The sequence below is a fragment of the Mustela lutreola genome, chromosome 17, assembly GCF_030435805.1.
Source record: "Mustela lutreola isolate mMusLut2 chromosome 17, mMusLut2.pri, whole genome shotgun sequence".
Lineage (NCBI taxonomy): Eukaryota > Metazoa > Chordata > Mammalia > Carnivora > Mustelidae > Mustela > Mustela lutreola.
Genome location: NC_081306.1, coordinates 4,648,547 through 4,670,391, shown reverse-complemented (window position 1 = coordinate 4,670,391; position 21,845 = coordinate 4,648,547). Strand labels below are relative to the sequence as shown.

The window sequence follows — 21,845 nt, the reverse complement described above, 5'->3', positions numbered from 1 at the left end:
CTGAATTTCCTCTCAATTTTTAGTGTGAGCAACACAAGGAAATAAAACTCATGGTTAGATTGATGTTTCTTCCCCGGCTCTTCCACCTCCTGCTATGCCAGGAAATAGCACTAACATTCTATCATGTGGTTGCCCAACAGGACACAGAAAACTGGGACCGTACAACCTGATGACTAGTGATTGCAATGCAGAGATGGAGTGGGGACTTAATTACACAGGGAACAGCACTGAAAAAAGGTCAGGTTGCTGAATTATCAAGGACATTTACTAGGGTTTTCACTGGAGTACACACACGTACACACACACACACACACACACACACAACTTAAAGCAATGTCTTCTTTACCATGACAAGGGATTCTACACCAGGAATGTAAAAATGAAGAAGTCAGATGGGGGAGGGACTATCAGGTCTACCTGAGCTCTTCCCACCCTCTTACGTCTAAAGAATTTTCCATTTCCCCCATCATCAACATAAATCTAAAATCACTTGGTAAATGTTAAAGCAAGCATTTAATCTGAAGGGACTATGACCCGAGGGGAGAAAAATTAAGGACAAAAAGATATGAAGGAGCAAGTGAGTGGCAAGGATTTACACTGGGTTTCCATGGTGATAAGCAAACATGAGCATTATTCCCTAAGACAGATTTTCACACATATTCGTTAACTACAACGCTTGCAAAATAGTAATGGGTTCCTTAAAAATGTCTGCACGCTCTTGGAGTTTCTGAATGTAAGGCTGAACTGGACAGTAAAGTGGGAAAACTAAAGAATTTTAAACATTAGCATGTATGACTTATACAATAAATAACTCTTTATGTGCACATGAGCTTGTGAAAGCGCAAAGGAGAGGCTTAAGCCGTGACTTTCGACATGAGCTGAAATGCAGACCTTGCCAGCTAAAGCCATGAGTTGATGGGACTGCAACCAGGTCACCGGAAAGAGGAAGTTCTATGAAATCAAAGCATTTCTTTTAATATATTCTTCATTCGGTATTGTTGAAGAGCAAGACTATGCAATCAACAAACGAAATGTCACACAAAGAAATGATACATGCTGGAACACAAATGGTCTTTAGAAGGGTGAAAAGATAACAGCATTTATCATTTTGAGAATCTGGAATAAGAGATGTAAAGTGCAAATCAACCAGGACATTCGGCAATACACACAGGTAAACTAAAAGGCTTCATTTATTTCTTGACTAGGCTTATAAGCTAATAAACAAATGGTTTAGGCTCCATTTAGGAGCAGAAAATATCAACACATTTCAGGTTTTCAATTTCAAGAAGGAAGACCAGCTGAGTATTCTCTATTCCCACTGCAAACGGAGTACCAGAGTTCTGTAAAATCTGCAGTAAGATGAGCATTAGCCAAGGTGATATTTTACATGAGTTAACCATAGTCCTTTAAATTCCAGGCTATTCTAAGAAAACAGAATCCCAAACACCAATAAACATCAATGCTGGGTAAGAGGCGACCTGACCACACTTACCGTTTTCCACATAGGGATGAAAGGGTAAAACCAGGGCGAGGATGACCCTGCCTCTAGTTGGCTCCAAGACACTTCTGATATCTTTTAACAAAGTCAGGGGCTGATCACAGCGGTCCAGCAAATTCAAGCAGCTGATGACATCATACTGGAACCCTGTATTCTGCCACTCGTTTATACCAAGCACTCTGAAAACATCAGAAAGAACTTGATTGATATAAACCCCCTGAAAGACAACTTTAAGAATAACTGAAATGCTAGTACACACGCTAACATTATCTTCTAAATCAAAGTAAATGCAAGATCTTTCATTTATAATTCATACTTGCAGTAATAAAATGGCCAGGCCAAGAAAAACAGCAACCATATTTCTTTAAATTTAGCATTTCACCGATTTCCAAATCTAAAAACGTATACTTCCTTTGTAAGAACTAATCATGTTTAATATGTATGAAGATATAAAATGATAAAAAATGGTTATAACTAGGCCATCAAATTCTTTTTTCTTAACCTAAAAACATTTTATTCATTTAGAACTACCTCTTTTGAATATTATTTTTTTAAGGTTTTATTTATTTATTTGACAAAGAGACAGAGAGAGCACAAGCAGGCAGAGGGAGAAGAAGCAGCAGGCTCCTCGCTGAGCAGGGAGCCTGACTCGGGGCTCTATCCCGGGACCCTAGGATCATGACCTGAGCCGAAGGCAGCTGCTTAACTGACTGGGTGTCAAGAAGAGGCGCCCCTCTTTTGAACTTTAAGCAAAACACAGGAAGTCACCTTTTCTTTTAGTAGCTCAACTAGTTGCTGAGATCGGAGAACTGTAAGTTAGTACTTCTAAGCTTAGGAATCAAGGCTAGTAGGGTGCCTGGGTGGCTCAGTCAGCTGAGCTTCAAACTCTTGGTTTTGGCTCGGGTCATGATCTCATGGGTCACAGGCTCGAGCCCCACATCGGGCTCTGCGCTCAGCGCCAGGGTAGGGGGATCAGCTTGAAGGATTCTCCCCCTCGGCCTCCCCTCCCTCACCCTCACTCTCGTTCCAAAATGGATAAATAAATCTTTTGAAATAGGCCATTAAATTCTTGAACATCAAATGAACAAAAAATCCTACTTTCTGCATCCATTGGAATTTAATAATAAAATACAACCTATATTCATGTTTTCTATTCCTGGGGTCCCTCCTATTTTTAAGAATGGCTGGGGGTGATATAAGATAAATTCCATTTACAACCTATGGCCTTTGAACACATCTCTGTTCCCAGGAGACAGATGCCATTTCATACCCTAGAATCTTCATATCTGAATAACTATATAGAAAACAACAAAGCACAGGACATCCTATTAAAACTTCAAGGGTGGGGGCGCGCCTGGGTGGCTCAGTGGGTTAAAGCCTCCGCCTCCGGCTCAGGTCATATCCCAGGGTGCTGGGATGGAGCCCCGCATCGGGCTCTCTGCTCGGCGGGGAGCCTGCTTCCCCCTCTCTCTCTGCCTGCCTCTCTGCCTACTTGTGATCTCCGTCTGTCAAATAAATAAATAAAATCTTTAAAAAACTAAAATTAAAAAAACAATACAACTGCAAGGGAAGAGCGCAGTTAACTTACCACTCTCAGCCCTCAGTCTCTCACTCTCTCCCTCCCTCTCCCTCGCTCTCCCTCGCTCTCAGAACATTTCTAAGTCCTTTACAAGGTTTCATCCACTGAGAGAAGGAATTCTCTTATCAAGAGTCTTTGTTAACCACACCATTAAGGCAATTCTGTAAATTACTGCTGCTTGGTTATGACAATCAGAATGTGGCAGGTGAGGCATGTTATGACAGAGGCAGGGGAAACATGGAAACAGGAGAAAGGATCTTTGGTAAACAAGTCTCTGATAAAGCTGAGTAGGTACAGTCGAGTTATCTTAGAAAATTCTAAAAGTATAATGAGGGCTGTTTTAGGAAACTCATTAAAATAGTGGTATTTGAGAGCATTTTCAAATAGCAGAATAAAAGAAGCACAAACCACTCAGCTGCATCTTCTTTCCAAAACAACTCTAACCAACTTCAAGGGACTAGTCAAGACTCCTTTGTTGCTTGAATTAAGCAGGGCATTAGGGTTCCAAACTCACGTTGTTGTACTGAACTTGTAACTGCAATGATGATTTTATTTATTTATTTTTAAGATTTCATTTATTTATTTGACAGATCACAAGTAGGCAGAGGCAGGCAGAGAGAGAGGAGGAAGCAGGCTCCCCGCCGAGCAGAGAGCCTGATGTAGGGCTCGATCCCAGGACCCTGGGATCGTGACCTGAGCCGAAGTTAGAGGCTTTAACCCACTGAGCCACCCAGGTGCCCCTTAATTTAATTTTTTAAAAAATTTTGACAGAATGACACAGCAAAAGAGGGAACACAAGCAGGGGGAATGGGAGTGGGAGAGGGAGAAGCAGGCTTCCTGCTGATCAGGGAGCCCCATATGCGGGGCTCAATCCCAGGACCCTGAGATCGTGACCTGAGCCGAAGGCAAACACTCAATGGCTGAGCCACCAGGTGTCCTTTACCTGCAGACTTTGAAAGAAAGACAAGCTCCTAACAGAAAATTATGGCTTTAACACAGGGACAGTTATGGCTACACATTTAGAAGCCCAACTTCTTTACTTCTGATGGCGATTTTTCATCTATAAACTCAGTTCCACCAAGGAAGACAAATGTACTGGCTCTGCTCAAACTGCATGTTAGCCCAGCAATGAGACACGTGGTTAAGATGTCCTTATGAGAGCAGGGGAAGAAGTGACTTGTCCCAATCACACTGCAAGTCCCTGGCAGAGTAAAAATGGCACCTTGGAAACGCTCCTAGTGCGCTATTCAGGTCAGTGAACCTGCTCTCCCCAGCTAAGGCAAGACAGAGCCTGACACTCGGTCTGTGAATGAATGCTGCCGGGGTGGTGGGCTGACAGTGAAGGGCGGTCTCCACCACAGTCTCCAACATCTCTTCATTAAAAAGAGAAAATAGGGCGCCTGGGTGGCTCAGTGGGTTAAGCCACTGCCTTCGGCTCAGGTCATGATCTCAGGGTCCTGGGATCGAGTCCCTGCTGAGCAGAGAGCCTGCTTCCCTCTCTCTCTCTCTCTCTCTGCCTGCCTCTCCACCTACTTGTGATTTCTCTCTGTCAAATAAATAAATAAAATCTTTAAAAAAAAAAAAAAAGAGAGAAAATAAAGAGGATGTTAACATGAGAAATAGAATTTTTTTTTTAAGGTTTTATTTATTTGACAGAGAGTGAATGAAAGAGAGGATACAAGCAGGGGGGAGAGGCAGAGGGGGAGGGAGGAGCAGGCTCCCCGCTGAGCAGAGAGCCTGATGAGGGGCTTGATCCTGGGACCCCCTGGGATCACGACCTGATCCGAAGGCAGTCGCCCAACCAACTGAGCCACCCAGGTGCCCGAGAAACAAAATTCTTAACTACAATATTTTCTTTGCAAGAAAGATCCCAAACCTCCAAATGATGGATTAAAGTCAGGCATCTTTCAAATTTACATTAAAGATCTGTTCTCGGGTATTAAAAATGTACAGACAATTCCTTTTTGATCACCCATGTTTGAAGAGTCTATGTGAATTTAACCCTAAACCCATACCCTCACAGCTCTGCATCTTGCCACACCTGTATTTCCTCCATCATCTTACAAACTTCCCTTCAGGTCACCTAAACTGATTTTGGCACTAACTTTTGGTGAAGTAGACCACAAAAGGAAAACATATGCTGCCAAAATTTTTCCCTGCCACAGATTTTTTTTTTTTTTTTAGATTTTATTTATTTATTTGACAGAGACAGACCACAAGTAGACAGAAAGGCAGGCAGAGAGAGAGAAGGCAGCACGCGTGCCGCTGAGCAGAGAGCCTGATGCGGGACTTGATCCCAGGACCCTGAGATCATGACCTGAGCCGAAGGCAGCGGCTTAACCCACTGAGCCACCCAGGCACCCCAGATTCTTTTTTTTTAATGTACTGTCACTTCAATTGTGGAACTGTTCAAGAGTGCACACAATAAAAAATTAACTGTATAATTCTTTCCTAAGTCTGTGGCTTTTCCAAAACAGGTTATTTCTAACCCTGGAATTACTATTTTCAAGAAAACAAGTTAAAGTAATAGTTTATCTTCCAGGAGGATTTAAAATATATTTTACAGAAGAAAGCAATCAGTATTTTGATAAATCCTGAATAAAAAGCAAAACACAAACACTATAAAGAAAAATTATTGTTTTGTTTTAAGAATCAAAGCCGCATCCTTAAGTTCTACAATCAGGTTCTCTGGCCTGAATAGTGATATCTTGGCAACAAAGAGGAAAAACACGGCTATTTTCTGTGTATCATTTCAAAAATGACAGTCAGAACCTTTATTAAAAAGCCAGTTTTTCATGAACTCAGATATTGAAGAGAAACAGAAAATAGCTCTCAAGTCAAAAAAACAAGGTATTAAGCTACAAGTCTGTTCTGCCATCATGGCTGGATGAGCCCTAACCTTAGTAAGATACTACTTCCTCATTAAAATCTCAGACTGTGCCAAAAAACACCACTTCTGTGAATATGTTTATATTTAATACTAATAATACATGGAGGGAATAGCAACCAACATGAATTTCCTATTTAAGTCAAAATGCAAATAGATTTTGGCATATGTGCTATACATCAGGGAAAAAAATTTAAGCATTTTTTCATATGGGAAAAAGTTTACTACTAGGCTACATACCACGTAAACTCCAGATACAATGAATTATTAATTCAAACATCTAAGTTTCACTGATAATTCCATTCAGGCGTTTAGTCTCAAGAAAGGCTTCAATGCAACCAAGGAACGGAGGGGCCCGAGTGGGTAGGAGGGAATGAAGATGTTTCAAACACCTTCCTCCCCACACGCACTTCCAAAACTTTTTTTTTTTTAAGTGGAAGGAAAGTACCAGATTAGGAATTTGGCATCATTTAAGTCATTGTTAAAACAAAGGCCAAAACATTCTAAGTTTGGAAATGCTGCATTAATTTCTAAGCGAAGAAATACTTCAGTTATTACCACACAGGCCCTCCAGGATCTAACCTGAGACGGACTGCTAGAGCTAACGGGGATCTTACAAATCAAGGAGTTCAACCACACGCAGACAAAAGTCTCCTTTCATAGCATCCCTAACAGCTATCTGAACATGGAGAGTGGCAAGGACTTGGATGCTTGAGCCATTAGGAAGGTCGATATCTAAACTCTGCCTCAGCTGAGAGATAGCTGTGTATGATTATACCAAAGAGAACATTTACTCCTCTTTCCAGATAAAACCCCATTACGTTTGTTGATCAGAACCTTCCCTTCTACCCCCTTCCTACTTGGTCTTCTCTTCTCCAAGCTAAACATTTCCATATTTTGCCAATGTTCAATCCAGTCCAGCTGCAAGAGCTACACCAATGCTCTGTCTTTAGGGCTAGTGTCTATGAGCAGAAACAGGTGGAGAGCAAAGTGAGTGCATAATTCTTTGCTCCATTTTTCGAAAGGCTCAGCCTGGCTTCCAAAATATCAGAGGAGGCAGGCTCTAATCTCAACTCCTGCATTCTGTACCCAGTACCTTATTCTCCCATTCAGTAAAATCCGTATTAAATAAAGAACACCTTCTTCCTAAGTCTTTCAAGAAGGAGATGGCCTTAAAACCAAGATTTGATACTTCTTGCGCATTAGGATGGCTATTATCAAAAATAAATAAATAAATAGCAAGTATTGGTGAGGATACAGAGAAACGGGAAACCTTTTACATTGCTGGTGGGATGTAAAATGGTGTAGCTACTCTGGAAAACGGTACGAAAATTCCTAAAAAAATTAAACATAGTCTTACCATATAACCCAGCAATTACACTTCAGAGTATACAACCAAAAGTGAAAGCAAAAACTCGAAGTTATTTTTACACTCGTGTTCATAAAAGCATTTATTCATGATAGCTAAAAGGTGGAGGCTACCCATGTGTCCACTGACAGATGAATGGATAAGCAAAGTGTGGTATATCCATTCAATGAAGTATCATCCATACTTAAAAAGGAAGGAGATTCTGATACATGCCACAACACGGATGAACCCTGAAGACATTATGGTTAGTGAAATAAGCCAGTCACAAGAGGACAAATAATGTATAATTCCTATTTGTCGTTCCCAGAATAGTCAAATTTGTAGAGACACGATATAGAATGGTGGTTGCCAGGGGCCAGGGAAGGGCAGGCTGGTGATCTGGGGAATAAGTGTTTGATGGGTACAGAGTTTCAGTGGGAAAAACAAAAAAGTTCTAGAGATGGATGGTGGTGACAGTTACACAACAAAAATGTATCTAATACCACTAACTGTACTCTTAAGAATGGTTAAAATGGTAAATTCTATGTTATGTAGTTTACCATCATAAAAAAATTTTTTTTCACTGAAAAATAAAAACAAAAACAAAATCCAAGCTTTCAGAATGTCAGAGTCCAATCAAGGAAAAGTCTCTACATCTGATCTCCCTTTACCAAGAAGCTGTCCCTCCCCTGCCCTTCTCCGTCTATAGTGCCATCTCCTCTAGCCCAAAATGATAGTGACAAAAGAAAATGACTGTTCTCTCGGTTTCTACTTTACTGTAATATGGAAAGTTTTAAAAAATTTCTCATCATGGAAAACTGTTTCTAGTCCATATCCTTTACATAATACTCTCCTCATCTGCTCAATCTGGCAGCACATATACTAAATAAAAAGAAATACATCTTAAAACCAAGAAATACACCCCAAACCAAGTCTAAAAATTATACCTGTATTTCTTCTTCTGAAGCTGCCATATCATAGTTTCAGACAGTTCGGTGGCATAAATTTCTTCAAAATGAGGGCTCATGATTTTTGTGACTTCTCCATCTCCAGCACCTAAATCAAGAAGTCTGTGGGTTTTCCAGTCTGGATTAATTTTTAGCAGTCTCTGAAACTGATCTGGTGAAAACACAAACATTGAGCCTCTTCCTAGCAACCTGGAAAAAAAGGGACAAAAATGGAAGAGTCCATGCAAATCAAGCACCCCCACATACATTCAGAGCAACCACAGTACTTCAGTCCCAAGGGCCTCCTGAAACTACAAAATGTTTATTTTAGGTGATTGTATGGTTAAATTATACATTACCTTTTATATAACTTATAGAGTCTAAACCGAAGTTAGGAAAATAAGAAAATATCTTTAGGTATCATTTGGCTCTGAGATCAATACTACCCCGTGAAGAATGGGGAAGGCAGAGGGGTAAAAGGTGGAGAGGAAACAGCACGAATGAGAAAGGAAGGGAAGGGAAGAAAAAGGAGTAAGAAAGTAAAAGGTGAATGTCAAGAATTCATGTTAAACTAGGAAGGAGAGATGGACTGAGTAATGTTTCCTGTCATAGGCCAAGAGAATCAGACCGCAGCACTAGCCAGTAAGACCAAGAAAAATCAAATAGGAAAAAAAAAAAAAAAAAAAAAAAAGCTGTTATGTTATGAAACTAAACAATAGGTGAGAAAAAAACAGTTTCACTGTCATAGATTTTTAAGGGACACTGGAGAAAAGCAGAAAAGAGCGGTCCCTGTGGTATCAGTTAATTTGCATTTAAAGAGTAGATTCATACTTCCATCAATTTACGGATTACAACAATTGTCTGGGTCCTGCTATTTCTAAAAATCCTAAAAACATTCAAAACTACAGTGATGTCGGGCGCCTGGGTGGCTCAGTGGGTTATGCCGCTGCCTTCGGCTCAGGTCATGATCTCAGGGTCCTGGGATCGAGTCCCACATCGGGCTCTCTGCTCAGCAGGGGGCCTGCTTCCCTTCCTCTCTCTGTGATCTCTTCCCTTCCTCTCTCCTACTGTGATCTCTCTCTGTCAAATAAATAAATAAAATCTTTATAAAAAAAAAAAAAAAAAAAAAACTACAGTGATGCCTTTAAAAAAAGAGCTGGAGAGGTGTTAAGTGGAGACCAGAGAGAAATCTCGGGAACAGCAGCTGAAGCTCAAACCAGGTCTCCAGGAAGCACCATAGTGGGAAGCAGAAGGCCCCCCCGACTTAGCTCTGGTATCTTAGCCCTCAAATCCTAGTCCTTCCAGGGCAGGGATTCTCCAGCTCCCTTTAAGCAGCAGAACCCTTTCTTGAAGTGGGGCTCAGACACTACGAAGAACGGTAAAGGGAGCGCTGAGCGCTGCCGCAGCAAAGAGGTTAGGGGCCTTGGAGACGCTGTCACGTCTGGGCCCTTCCCTGCAAGCTGAAGGAGTTCTTGAGGCACTTCCTCTTCAGACCCTGGAACACAGTTTGAAAACCACTGGTCTGGGAAACGGCAGGGAAACCTGTCCTGTACTGCTACTTTCTGGAAATTTATCGTAAGGTACAATGTCACATGCCTGCAACCTGGTACTCCTGGTAAGACCAGTTTAGGGAAAGAAGTAAAATTGCAGAGTTCAAATAACAAATTCCCTCTTTCCCCTTTTCCCATTAAGGCTGGAGAAAAGTTTAACCAGATCTAATAATGTGTTTACGGTAAATCGTCTGCCCCACAGAAATGCTTTTTAGCTAGGGGGCATGGAGAGCATAGGGGCATGGTCATCAGAGGCTGCTAAAAACCATGCTATCCTTTACAAAGAAAAGCGATTTCCTCCAAGACAGTTGTTTCTTTATCTTCTAGGGGAACACTAGGCTGTAGAAAGCAAATCTGTGAAAAGGGACTGAATTTACAGGAAGAACTTTACAAAATTTCGCACAGAAGCTACCTGAGTCAGAGCAGGAAAAGGGTGCGGGCAGCACAGTCTGGGGCATGCATATTCCCAGAGTCGGTGCTGACTTGCCACAGGATCCAAAGTAAGTTGCAAAACCAGTCATTTGGCTTAAACTTTCCTACTTATAAGAAAAACAGGCTTCCCTAGCCAACTTCTTGGGAAGTAAGGAATCTTAAGGTAATAATCCTAGAATTCTTAGAGCTGCAGCTCATCTGAGGTCAGAGCTCAGGAGGTTATCTGACTTACCTACATTTAAAGACACCAGAGAGAGAAGCACCAGCCTATTTCCAAAGATCACAAGTAACAATGGCTCCACAGAAAGGTTAAAACTGTCAAATCAAAATTCAAGCCCAGTGTTTCTCAATCAGGACCAACTCTGCCTTCTAGGGGGCAGTGGGATTAGGTGGGAGAGTCAGGGGTAGTCCCAAGGGCTTGGGAATGCTGCCACAGTTAGTGAGGAAAGCAAGAAAAGCTATACTTCCTGATACACGTGGGTCAGTCCCACACAATAAGAAAGTATCCCACCTAGAACACCAAAACACTGACCTAGCTCAATACAAAGTTTCCAGCAAACACATATCATGAAGAGGTATGGCTCCCTAATTTGTCTTTAATTTCCAAAGTTAGTGACGCCCACTGGCGGGAAGGGACTAGTGTTTAATAACCATCCTAGGTTCTCTGGCCACAATCTAAGTTCTCTCCAGATATAGAATCTATAGAGGAGGTGTGGCTCCTTACAAATATTTTCTTTATAATATAAACTCTGAAAACAGCTGTCAAGTCTCTCCTGACTTGGCCTTTCCCTTGCTGATACAAAGTCTGATAAGTATCTTTTTTTTTTTTTTTTTAAAGATTTTATTTATCCATTTGACACAGAGAGATCACAAGTAGGCAGAGAGGCAGGCAGAGAGAGAGAGAGGAGGAAGCAGGCTCCCTGCGGAGCAGAGAACCCGATGCGGGACTCGATCCCAGGACCCTGAGATCATGACCTGAGCCGAAGGCAGCGGCTTAACCCACTGAGCCACCCAGGCGCCCCTGATAAGTATCTTTTTAATTCAAGAAGGTACCACACAGTACAGCATGCCTCGGAAATATTGCAAGTCCAGTTCCAGACCACTTCAATAAAGCAAATATCACAATAAAGCAAGCCAGACGAATTGTTTGGTTTCCCAGTGCACCTTTAATGTAACTTTTATTTATGCTTACAGTGATACCGCAGTCTATAATGTACACAACAGCATTATGTCTAAAAAAAAATAATGTTAATGTTAAATTAACATTATTAAATTTTTTAATGTTAAAAAATACATTAGTTAAAAAAAAAAAATGCTAGCCATCAGCTGAGTTTTCACCAAGCCGCAATCACTGATCAGACATGATCATAATATAGTAATGAAAAAGTCTGAATATTGTGAAAATCACCAAATTATGACACACAGATGCAACGTGAGCAAATGCTACCGGAAAAATGGCATTGATATACTTGCACGATGCACAGTTATCCCAAAGTACCAATTAAATTAAAAAAAAAAAAAATGCAGTATCTGTGAGTGGAATTAAGTGCAATAAACTGAGGTGTGCCTGTAATTATTTCAGAAAGAGACAGCCATTTGTGGTAATAATCTATCATGGATGGAAAACACCAACAGGTTCAAAATTAAGCTTTCAGGTTAGATAGGACCCGCAACAAGACTTGTTTTGGGAGAGTGGGAGGTGAGAGCCATAGATAAGGGAACCCAAAGGGACTGATGAAATGCACAGGCTCTCTTTGACCGAACTGTGAAATTCCGTATCTGGGAATTTGAAACAGGATCCAGAGTGGCAGAAGTTGGGGGTAGGAGTAGAAGTGAAGGGGAGAGGTAGTTCAGAGTTTGAAATCTCCCAAAATTATATGTGAAATGTTGAATGTAAACATTATTTGAAGAGAGGATTCCTATACTTTACCATTTTTAAAGAGGTAAAGAACCGCATGAAGGGTAAGAGCTACTGCTACAATGACTTGTCTGCTTCCCAAAGAAAATATTATAGTACAGAACAGAAATTCAGTGCAGCCAATTTTAGAAACAAAATGTCAGACCAAGTTGTATAAACTCAACTACCAATACAAAAATAACAACTGTTTGCTGAAGCAAACTTAAGGCAATTTCATATAAACAATGAAGAAAATCAAGAAAGAAATCTTGAGAAATGGCTCGTGGTGCCTAAAAACATATTTAAGGACCAGATGATAGACTGGGGATCCAGACGTTCAGGAGAAGCTGGCTCCAAACCTCAAGGGGAAAAAAGAGTGGGCACAACCAGTGGCTTTAAGCTGTCCAACAAGGCTTCGTAAACACTGAGCCCTACTCGCTTTCTCCTTAGCATTCTAGTTTCTTGGGCCTTGGGGATATTTGAAACTTCGACAGAGAAAAGATAAAAAATATTCCTAAAGTTTCTTCCACGGATTTATATGCGAGAACGACTCTGCAGACAGGTACTTCCATACTAAGTCTGAAAGATTCTGGTGAGCCTAGATACTATGTAAGAACAGATTTTGCACCCTTCACTCGAAATAAGCCAGTACACGTTGCTGTGGAGACTAATTATATCCCCCCAAAAAACTTGCTCCTGGGAGGCGTGCTTAAGGCAAAGATTTTACTCTTCGGTTTATGTTAAGGACTTAGTTCCTGCTACTCATTACTCATAAGGAACTAGAAGCATTATGGGCATCACTTGGGAGTTTGTTAAAAATGGAGAATCTCAGGCCCCAGACCTATTGACTCACAATCTGTATTTTAACCAGATCTCCAAGTTGGTTCCCATACCCATCAAAGCTGAGAAGCACTGCTCCAAGGAGAACTCCCACCGTAGAAATACAGACTAATGAGGTTCTTTATCAAGTTGTGGTGAATTTAAAAAGCTAACTGCACAAGGCTGAAGACACTGGCCCACTGCCAGGGATTCTGACTAGTAGAAATACTGCGGCGGAGGCAGTCAACACCTTCCACCAAATCACTTTTCTCTTCCACTTTCTTTTTATAAACCTAAAGATAAGGAAAAAGTACGTAAGATTCACTTACCCATTGATAGATGTTCTAGACATAAACAGGCTAAAAACGGATGACACGAAAGAGTGATATAATTGGATAAATAGCCAGCCCGATTTCTCAATGCTGTTGTTTAAGAAGATCTGTGTTCCTTGGTCAAGGTAGCTCTGAACAAAGACAGCCTGGAGTGATTCACATAATTTCTCTCTGTTGCACACATACCACTAAAAAAGAAAGAAGAAAGGTGAAAACACACAACTAAAGTGTCATCTAAGAACTCCAAAAACAAAAGCCGGAAGACTAAATCAAATCTAGTATTTCCAATATTATAATCTCAAGGCACTTGGCACTTCGAGAATAATCATCATCTCTTAAATATAGACAACCTATAAAGTATAAAATACTTCTACATAAGTAATTTCTCATTTAATTCTCATAAGAGTATGGGGGAAGGTTGAAGAGGGCTCTGAGTCATGCAGCTCTAGTGGCTTAGTAGGTGGCTGAGGTGTTCTGAGTCCCATCTGGTCCAATGTTTCAGTCACTATAGCCCCCGTACCCTGAGATCTAGGAAAGCTCTGCTGGCCTCTCCTTCACTGGAAAGCAACATCAGAAGGCAAAAACTGGCAATAATAACTTCGGTTTTAGATAAGGAAACAGTCCCATAATGCAGTGATTTGATTCAAAATCACCAAAGAAATCAATGGCAGAAGAAGCCACAGAAGTTAATACTCCAGTGTCCAGATTAACCTGCCTTTCTCCTTGTAGGCTATAGAGAGGCCTTTAGAAATAGGGAGGTGTGCTTACCAGGTCTTGTAACACGCTCACAGATGGGCAATATGTGCTTGAGAAAGATTAAGAAGTTACTTAAGGTCACAATGTAATTAATAAGACAAAAGTGGTAACACGTAGGAGAATCAGGTATCTATGAACAGGCTCTCGCCACAACACAATTTTGAGGACAAAACAAGAACCTCCACCATGGATGAAATGTAATCCTCCACAATAAGTGTTTTCCATTTTCTTTTCTTTTTTTTTTAAAGATTTTATTTATTTATTTGACAGACAGAGATCACAAGTAGGTAGAGAGGCAGGCAGAGAGAGAGAGAGAGGAGGAAGCAGGCTTTCTGCGGAGCAGACAGCCCGATGTGGGGCTCGATGTGGGACTCGATCCCAGGACACTGGGATTCTGACCTGAGCCGAAGGCAGAGGCTTTAACCCACTGAGCCACACAGGCACCCCAGTGTTTTCCATTTTCATTTAGAGTCAGTGTACCAGGGAAGGGGGGAGTAAGACCACACAGCAGGCCAGCTGTAGGGTCAGCTTCACGGTCAAGTCCTGGCTCTGCCATTCCTGGGTAAACTCAGACAAGTCACTTAATCTCTGAGTCTGCGTTCATACATCTGTGGACTAGAGATGTCACTGCTATCTATCTATCCTAGTAGGGTACTGAGAGGATTAAACAAGATAATGCAAGCAAATCCTCAAATATAGTACCAGACACACAGAAGAATCCTATAATAATAGCAATGAGATTCCTCTAACATGGCCTGAAAAATAAGAGTAGGCCATTAATTACTATGATGAAACTGTAAGGTTGACCAGTTATTATTAATCCATTGTCTGCTAACAAACAATCAATTTTTCCCAATAAAACATCTATTGGCCAAAAGTAATTTGTTTCCCCCTCAAAAGTATGACCATTTATCAGGACACGTTCCCACTTTTACAATCCTCCAAAGCTTCCTAAATGTTCAATGAAATCTTGGTTAACATTCCTGACACTAACATTGAAAGGACCCGGTTAGAAACTAACACAAATAAGCAAAAAGGCACACATTAAGTTTGCAAAGATTAACTCATCTTTTTTACAAACCCTATATCCAAACGAGATACCAAATCTCCCACCTATTGACTGATTTGTGTTAATTCACCGTTTAAATACTCTTACCAAAACTTCTTGGACTTGAAAGCAATTTTCATTTTTTTCTACTCTGTGTGATAAGCTGTGAAGCTTCTTATACTCACTGCCTACACTTTTTTCCTTGGTCTGAAAATGGTCTTGCTTAATCATTAACTAACTCTTAATATTCATTGTGTCTGAAGTTATACCCCAGTGCAGGTCATAAACCATTTTTTATTATACTCCCGACCTTCTGGTGCACATTCTGAACTCTGTAATGTTGAGGCCACTCTGCCTTTTATTTATTTTTTATTCTCTGAAATGACTAATCAAGATGAAAGCCATCACCTTGGTGGTAGGCAATCAGGCACATTCTATTAACATGGACAAGAAGTCATTCAAGTGAAACAGAGGAGCTTAGAATTCCTCAGCATCCACTTGTAAACGGACAACTGGAACAACGGACTCTGACTTCAGAACTAAGCAAGACTGGGCATCATTAACTGCAAATATTGCTTTCAAGTGCCAAGAGGAAAAACTCAAGTTCTTTTTTTTTTTTTTTTAAACTCGAGTTCTTAACAGCATTTCTCTCAATTCACTGACATTGACACATGTGATTGAACCTTTATAGCCACACAAGTGTTTCAGAAAAGAGACTGCTGGGGCGCCTGGGTGGCTCAGTCAGTTAAGCATCTGCTTTTAGCTCAGGTCATGATCCCAGGGTCCTGGGACTGAGCCCCACATCAGGCTCCCTGCTCCTTGGAGAGCCTGCTTCTCCCTCTCCCTGCTCCTGCTCTCTCTTGCTATCTCACTCGCGCTCTCTCAAATAAACAAAATCTCAAAAAAAGAAAAGAAAAGAAACTGCTTAGTGAACAGAATGTGCTACAGAATAAAAAGGAGTAAAGCCCTCCTCTTTAAAGATAAAGGTTGAGGGGCGCCTGGGTGGCTCAGTGGGTTAAGCCGCTGCCTTCGGCTCGGGTCATGATCTCAGGGTCCTGGGATCGAGTCCCGCATCGGGCTCTCTGCTCAGCGGGGAGCCTGCTTCCTCCTCTCTCTCTCTGCCTGCCTCTCTGTCAACTTGTAATCTCTCTCTCTGTCAAATAAATAAATAAAAAATCTTTAAAAAAAAAAAAAAAGATAAAGGTTGAAATCCATGCTCCTGCTGACTATCTGCAGGATATAAATGTCAACTCCAAAAGGAACATTATCTGTAATCCCCAAAAGTGGAAACAACTCAAGTACCCATCAACTGATGGATAAACAAGAGATGACTGATCCATACAAGAGAATACAGATTATTCAACCATTAAAAGCAGTGACGTACTGATTCATGGGGCAACATGGAAGAACTCTGAAAAAAGGCCCAAAATGATACAATTTCACTTTCATGAAGTGTCCAATAGGTAGATCCAGAGACAGGAAACAGACTGTAGTTGGAAAGAGGGAGTGTCTACTTACACATATGGGGTTTCTCTCTGGAGTGATGAAAATGCCCTGAAATTAGCACGGTGATGGCTGCACAACTCTGTGAAGACACTGTACTATAAACACAACCAAACTGCGCACTTCAGAAGGATGAGTTTTATGGTATGTGAATTATATCTCAATAAAGGCTTCTTTTTAACATATACATACATATTTAAATGTAGATGGCATTTTTATCTTCCAGAAATTAAAAGTGGTTTGAAAATTTAAGTGATCTGGCAAACCTCTTTAAAAATGCAAATTTTGGGGCACCTGGGTGGCTCAGTGGGTTAAAGCCTCTGCCTTCGGCTCAGGTCATGATCCCCAAGTTCTGGGATGGAACCAGTATCGGGCTCTCTGCTCAGCAGGGAGCCTGCTTCTTCCTCTCTCTCTGCCTACTTGGGATCTCTGTCTGTCATATAAATAAATAAAATCTTAAAAAATAAAAATGCAAATTTTAAGATGTGTATCTGGGGCGCCTGGGTGGCTCAGTGGGTTAAGCCTCTGCCTTCAGCTCAGGTCGTGAGCTCGGGATCCTGGGATCGAGCCCCACATGAGCCCCGCATCAGGCTCTCTGCACAGTGGGGAGCCTGCTTCCTCCCCTCTCTCTGCCTGCCTCTCCGCCTACTTGTGATCATTCTCTCTGTCGAGTTTAAAAAAAAAAAAAAAAAGATGCAAATCTGACCACATCACAACCCTACTTCATGCAAGTCTGAAGCTAATACCCAAAATGCTCACTATGGGCTTCCCAGGCCCTATGCAATTTGTTCGTTCTGTGTCCACAGCCTTATCTCTTAACACTGTCTGCCACCCATAACCCCTGACCATTCACTATGTCACAACACTGTACCCCTCTTTTTCTGAAAGACTCCTTTCTCAGGACTGTCTCACATGGGGTTTGCTCTCTCCTCTACATTTCCCATCACCCCAACCACTATCTCTTCACCTGGTTAATCTGACCTAAGCCTAAATATTTCTTCAAGTATGTTTGCCTTGAACTTGTAGACCAGATAGGATCCTCCCCCCCCAATTCAAATACCTTCTCCTATATCCTATATATCTCCTCAGTGCATTGATGACCACTGAATTGAATAACTGTACATAACTGTATGTTCACTGTCTCCCTTCCCAGGAAGACAAAGTTTCATAAAGGTAGGAACAATGACTGACTTCAGTGCCTGGCACAGATACAATGAACAATAAATGTTCGTTGAATCAATCACAGGCAGCCCAGGGGCACCCGAGTGGCTCAGTTGGTTAAGTATCTGACTCTTGATTTTGGCTCAGGTCATGACCTCAGGGTCCTGAGATGGAGCGCTGGTTGGGCTCTGTGCTCAGGAGGGAGTCCGCTTCTCTTTCTCTCCCTCTCCCCCCACCCCTCCACTTGCTCTCTCGAAATAAATAAGTCTTTAAAAAAAAAAAAATCACAGGCAGCCTACCAGATAGAATGTAGAGTTTCCAACAAAATCTTAGAGGAGATATACGACAGCCACAGAGATAGCGGTCACTAGGTTTCTGTCAATTTCTAAAATTCCAAGTTTTTTTTAAAGGTCCTGCTTTTCTTTAAGGTTATTTTATTATCTTACTTAATTTATTTAAGTAATCTCTGCACCCAGTGTGGGGCTTGAACTCATGATCCCGAGATCAAGAGTCATATGCTCCACTGACTGAGCCAGCCAGGTACCTATGAAAGGCCTTGCTTAAACCCACTTCTGCAAACAGTGGTTAAACCCACCCACTCACCACAAAATTGCATCACCACAAGCAAGCAACGAAGGACAACACTGACTGAACACCTACCTTGTTCCAGGCACCCAGCCAAGGGCTTCAAATTTCACTTACCATCTCACAACTTCCGGATAATCGGAAGCCTGGGGTTTCTCAGCACTTACAGTTGAATCGGGTTCCTATTCTAGGAGTGTATTGCTTCATAAGAGCTTCTTTCAAAGAAGCTTCTCTTTAGTCTACCCAGCATGTCTGAGATACATTTGCAGAAAAGAAAGCAGGACCACTCTGTCCAACTAAACTGGACTGGGTACGTTAAGAGAAAAGATAATCTGATCTGGATAGCAACTAAATGACAGGGTTTCTCAGCCTCCGCATTACTGACATTTGGGCCCAGATAATCCTTTGTCAAAGGATCTGTCGCATGCATTATAGGATGTACATGCAGCAGTACCCCTAGCCTCTACCCATCAGATGCCAGGAGCACTCCACCGAGCTGTGGCAACCCAAAAACGTCCCAGACATTGCCAAACATCCATCCATTGGGAGGCAAAATCAGTACTGCTTGAGAGTAACTACACGGGCCAACCCCAAAAATTTCATTACTGTTTCCTAATGATCACAGCTTAACAGTGGTCTAGGGAAAATTAAAGATGACCAAAGGCCTCCAGGAACTTGTATTCCAGAGGAGAGAAAAAAATCAGAAACCAAGGGAACCAAGGGAATCATGATGGGATTATGATCTTAGGCAGGACCTTCAGGCCTTAAATATGCAGTCCCCTTGCTCTAAGATGAGATGCTGATAGAGAGAAAATCAATGCAGGAACCCCCTGCAACCATATGGCGGTCCCCCGGAGCTCCTCTCTCCAGACAATCCAGCTTAAATGAAAAGCTGTAATGAGCTCACAGCATGGGTGGCCTGTCTGTAGGCTCCCATGCACTTTCAAGCAGGTGAGTTCTTTGAATGTGTGCTCCTCAAAGACTACAGAGACCAAGGTGCACAGGCAAGAACAAAGCATCATGCTCGTTAAATGTTCACACTGGAAGGACTGTGTGCTCACCCTACTTACAGCAGGCTGGCCTCCTCAGCTGGAGACTGGTGTCTGGAGAAACGTCATCTTAGCATCTTCCTTTAAAGCTTACATGAATTTTCATCCATCCAAGTAAGGAAGGAAATCTTTTAAATAACAAATTCTAATCACACTAAGTTACACTGTACAGTCCTCTGCTGATGTCAAGGACAAAGTAGGATGTGACAACTAACAAAGACATCTTCCAGAAATCACAGGAAATTGCAATGTTCTCCCTACTTGTAGCAAAACTATACTAAAAGACTATACCACTTGTAGCAAGACACACTAAAAATTAGACACATACACAGCCAAATCACGTAGACATGAGTTCTTAACATGTATGTGACAGTATGTGCCAATCAAAATAATGAGGTATTAGGTCGGGTCTTACAGATTAAGCCCATGAACATCTCTTAATCTTTATATAACCTTGGTGGATGAATCATTCCTTCAAAGTATAAATATAATTTTCCTGTAAGATTGATTATATTTACTTACAAGACCAAGGGATACAATTAGAAGTTTTTCTGAATTTATTTTTTAGTTTCTCAACAACCATACATGTGCTATGTAATTGTCTTTCCTGGGACACCTGGGTGGTTCAGTCATAAAGCATCTGCCTTTGGCTCAGATCATGATCCCAGGACCCTGGGTTCAAGCCCAAATTGGGCTCCCTGTAGGAAGCCTACTTCTCCCTCTCCTGATACCTCTGCTTGTATTCCCTCTCTCACTGCCTCTTTTCGTCGAATAAATAAATGAAAATCTTAAAAAAAAAAAAAGTCTTTCTTTCCAAAATACAAAGGACTTGAGCACAGTAGAAATGGAATTAGAAAAATTATTTTTAAAAGCCAAGGTCCTGGGGCACCTGGGTGGCTCAGTGGGTTAAAGCCTCTGCCTTCGGCTCGGGTCATGATCTCAGGGTCCTAGGATCAAGCCCCACATAGGGCTCTCTGCTCAACGAGGAACCTGCTTCCTCTTCTCTCTCTGCCTGCCTCTCTGTCTACTTGTGATCTCTGTCAAATAAATAAATCTTTACACCCCCAAAAAAAGCAGCCAAGGTCCTGATTTTAGGTAATATGGTATAATAAAAAATATATATATTTGGTCTTTAACCCCTAGATCCAGGCAAAGAGCTCCTAAAACCCTTTGGGAATCTCCTGAGCAGTAAGAGTATCTTTTGTATTCTAATATGATGGGGGGGGGGGGCGGGTTTCCACTGGACCTGCCACATTCCAACGTCTCCTAAGCAAGTCTCATCTCTCTTAGGCTCAATCTTCTCTCAAAAAAGGGGGTGGAGCAAAAAAAAGGGGGGGGGGGGGTAGCACCTACCTCTGGGAGTTGGTGTAAGGATGAGAGAGGATGATACACTAAAGTGTCTGGTGCACAATAGAAGCAAAATAACTTGATTTCCTTCTCCTTCCTGTCCAAGGCCCACAAAAGCCAGTCAGAGAGCAGAAGTTCAAGGGAATGCCTAAAAACCACACTGTAGGTCTGGGCACCCAGCCATTCTCAAAAGGAATGAGTAACCCAAGACCTGAGGCATTTAGTACCACTAAAAACAATTGGAAAGGCTCCACTGATGGGATCCACGAACATAGAATCTTTTCTATTACAGGGGGTGGTCAGACCAAGCCTGACGACCTTGACCTGACAGCTGAGGATTCAAAAATCACATTCCAAGTTCTGCAAGGGGTCCTATCTGTCCAGACACTCAATCATTGACACTTTCTTGCATCTAAGCACAGCATAAGAGTAAATCTTCAAACCATTCATTATTTTTCCACAAATGACACAAACCTAAACCAACAACCTCTCTATATGAGATTTCAATGTGCAGAATGACAGGGCACCCTCAGGTCCACGAAGGGAAACAATTCATATGGATTAGATTAAGTTGTTTCAGCTCTGATTTAATAAATAAATTATTGGCAATTTTCATTTCAAGTACTCACTCACTGTTAAAATTTTATAATCCTAAGATTTTAACAAAGCTTCAGAAGGTCTAAACAGCAGTCTGTTACTGGCAATTACCAGGGTGCCCTCAAGCACCTTCAAAGGGGAACATAAAGGCCTCTGGCATATCCAGCAGAAGAGAGGGATCCCAGTGGTCCATGAAATTGAGGCAAACACTTATATAGGGTTTCAACACAGATTATAAGGAAAGAAACTCTACAAAATCTCTTTGGTATTCGGCTACGAAGGCCTCCAGGTTCTGGAAGGCAGTTCAGAAGAGGACACAAATCCATCCGTGTCCATCTGGCCAGCTGGCGACCGCCCCGAGCACTGTGAAGTCACGCTGACTTGGGTCGGCCTCCACAAGTAAATGAGGAGTGAAGGGGACAGGAGGCCGCATCTGTCCGCTAGCACAACCTCTGACCTATGGCTGGGATCACCAAGTATTTTTTCATTTGGAAAAAAAACCACAAAAAA

General features: G+C 41.7%; 1 protein-coding gene across 3 annotated transcripts in view; it reads right to left on the bottom strand.

The window, feature by feature from the left end:
* The window catches only part of METTL9 (methyltransferase 9, His-X-His N1(pi)-histidine), a 48,871-nt gene that overhangs the window by 20,853 nt on the left and 6,173 nt on the right, over positions 1–21,845 (bottom strand). For all 3 annotated transcript variants that reach the window (XM_059155734.1, XM_059155733.1, XM_059155732.1), the window contains exons 2-4: positions 13,287–13,477; positions 8,260–8,469; positions 1,493–1,677 (exon numbers count right to left, since the gene is read on the bottom strand). In XM_059155734.1, the coding sequence (XP_059011717.1) occupies positions 1,493–1,677; positions 8,260–8,469; positions 13,287–13,477 (586 nt within the window). The remainder of the gene's footprint in view (positions 1–1,492; positions 1,678–8,259; positions 8,470–13,286; positions 13,478–21,845) is intronic.